This window comes from Haplochromis burtoni, unplaced genomic scaffold (genome assembly GCF_018398535.1).
Source record: "Haplochromis burtoni strain Fernald_Lab_line unplaced genomic scaffold, NCSU_Asbu1 Contig_190, whole genome shotgun sequence".
Lineage (NCBI taxonomy): Eukaryota > Metazoa > Chordata > Actinopteri > Cichliformes > Cichlidae > Haplochromis > Haplochromis burtoni.
The window spans coordinates 180,990-183,489 of record NW_024582551.1 but is presented as its reverse complement, the minus strand read 5'-3'; the positions used below and the strand labels follow the sequence as shown (position 1 = coordinate 183,489).

At 45.6% G+C, this 2,500-nt stretch overlaps 1 protein-coding gene across 1 annotated transcript in view; it reads right to left on the bottom strand.

The window, feature by feature from the left end:
• col6a4a (collagen, type VI, alpha 4a) overlaps window positions 1-2,500 on the bottom strand; it is a gene marked incomplete in the record, with an annotated part of 91,012 nt that overhangs the window by 38,132 nt on the left and 50,380 nt on the right. The window contains 2 exon segments of the mRNA XM_042225963.1: window positions 535-887; window positions 998-1,576. Coding sequence (XP_042081897.1) covers window positions 535-887; window positions 998-1,576 — 932 coding nt within the window.

The window sequence follows — 2,500 nt, the reverse complement described above, 5'->3', positions numbered from 1 at the left end:
GTGCGTGTGTGTGTGTGCGTGTGTGTCTGTGGCGTGTGTGTTGTGCTGTGTGTGGTGTGTGTCTGTGTGTGTGTGTCTGTGTGGTGTGTGTCTGTGTGTGTTGGTCTGCTGGTTCTGTGTGTGTGTTGTGTTTGTGTGGTCTTGTATTTAAACTACATAAGATAAATGGACGTGTCTACAGGATCCATCAGCATCAGTTCCTGTTTATGAAATTAGCAGCCAGTGGTGCAGCCGCCTCTGCAGAAAGAAAACCAGGGCAGTGCAGAAGTTTACAAAGCTTTCATCCACTGATCCTGCTCAGAGCGCTCGTCTATAGTGAGGCGATCCTCACGTGTAAACACACGCCCCCTCAACGCGACCCATCGGTGTACAGACTGTTAGGAAGTTAGTGAACAGGACCCTGTGCCTAAACTTCCACGGTACTATCTTCAGCCTTGTTCCAGCTCAGATTCATAATAGTCACCTTTAGAAGGATGGGGAGCGCAGTACAATTATACAAAGTACTTTTTTATACATGAAAATACTCAGTCTCACCTTCACACCAGCTTTGGACTGCAGCTTGAACTTCTCCCCAAAGGATCTGAGCAGAGCTGTGTTGAAGTACGTAGGCTCTGCTAAATTAAAGTCCATGACTTTGGTCACCACGCCGTCACTGTACTCCACAAAGCTAAAGTCTTCCACTGTGTTTCCATCGCGGCTCACGATTCGATAGGCTACGTTGGGTTTGATGAGCTCGGCGCCGAGGCAGCACAGGCCTTGTACTGAGGAAACGTAATTAGCAATCTCTGGCAGGGAGGTCCTGAGCTGGTTGTGGCCGCTGACCAGCACCTCATTTGGATTTCTTCTTCTAGAAATATCGAATCCCATGGCGATGTCGATGGTGCAGGCTGTAACAGAGACATTTGTATATATTTTTTGGCAAAGACAGGTGGATATGGCAGGTAAGAGGGGGAGACAAAGACAAAAGATCACTAGAACATCGAGTTTTCAAACTCACATGATCGAGTTTTGATGGGTTTGGATTTGCAGATGGTGTCGACCACCTTTTGCTTGATATTTTCCAAGCTGCCAAAGTTCTGCACAGTGAAGAGCGTCTCCGGTGTGCCGGTGATCTGCAGCAGCTCCAGAATGTGGACATCGCCAATGCCGATAGCAAACACCTCGATTCCTAGATCCCTCAGTTCGATGGCAGGGTCTTCAACATCATCTTGCGATTCTCCATCTGTGATCAACACCAAATTCTGGGAGATGCCTTCAGATTTACGACTGCCCCGCAATGCCTGAAAATACTCCTTAATGGAAGTCAGTGCCAGTCCGATGTTGGTTCCTCCCCCACGCTGACTCATTTTCAAGATGTGATCCGACATTTCCTTCTCAGTGTAGAACTGGTTGAGGTAAAACTCGTGTTGAAAAATGTCGCTGAACTGGGCAAACCCAGCGCGAACTAAATCTTCACTGACTTTGAAGCTGTTGATGAGATCTATGGTGAAGTTCTTCATGATGGCGTAGTCAGCTTGGTTAATGCTACCCGACTGATCAACTAGGAAGACCAGGTCAGCACTTCGCTTTTCACAAACTGTAAATGAAAACGCAGATATTAGAGACGTGGACCACACCCTGTGTGGAGGCTCTTCATGTTCTTTTGTTGACAAATACAGATTATTTTTGTGACGATGGCATGAAACTCACATTTCAAACACATTCGGTGCTCTACACGTATGATGGTGATGGTTAGTTGTTTGTAATTGTTATCCCCGGGGTTAAAAATTTAGACTCGTGCCAAAAACTGCAGTTCCTCTAACATCCAGCAGAGGCTCCAGCAGCGAGTCAGTCCCTTTGACACCCACGTTAAAACGTGACAGCAGAAATAAACACGTGGATGTTGTTTATGTTTAAGGTCGTTAGATTAGCAAAGTTCATCTGGTTATTAGACGCCTTGTGTTTTCTGCCCCTGTATTCCCTCACCCTTTGTGTTTCATGCTGCATGTCTTATGTTATCAAGTTTGTATTGTCATGTCTGTTCTCATGTTTCCTGTTTTATTTTGAAGGGGTGTGTGTTCTTTGTTCATTGTATTTAGTTTCACTTCCCCTGTCCTGTCATTAGCCTCCTGTCAGTCAGCTGTTCGCCCATGTGTTCCCACTTCCCTTAATCACCTCCTGTGTATTTAAGTCCTCTGTTTTCAGGGTGTCATTGTCAGATCGGTTGCGTTGTAGGCCAAGAGTTCATGTCAAGTTTTCAGGTCAGGGCCATGTTCCTGTTGTAGGCTTTTATTTAATTTAGCTCACCCAGTTTTGTTTATTGTTAGCCTTGCCAGCCTCAATAAACGGCTCGTGTTTGGTCATTCAAGTCACGTTTTGTTTCGTTTTGTGTCCACCTTTCACGCTACACACAGTCAGCCTCGCGGATTGTGACACATGGGCCTTTAGGTATTATTAAGAAGGTAGTTTGCATTATTATTTGCATTATTAGGGGGGTAGCATCTTTGACATCTTTTACTGT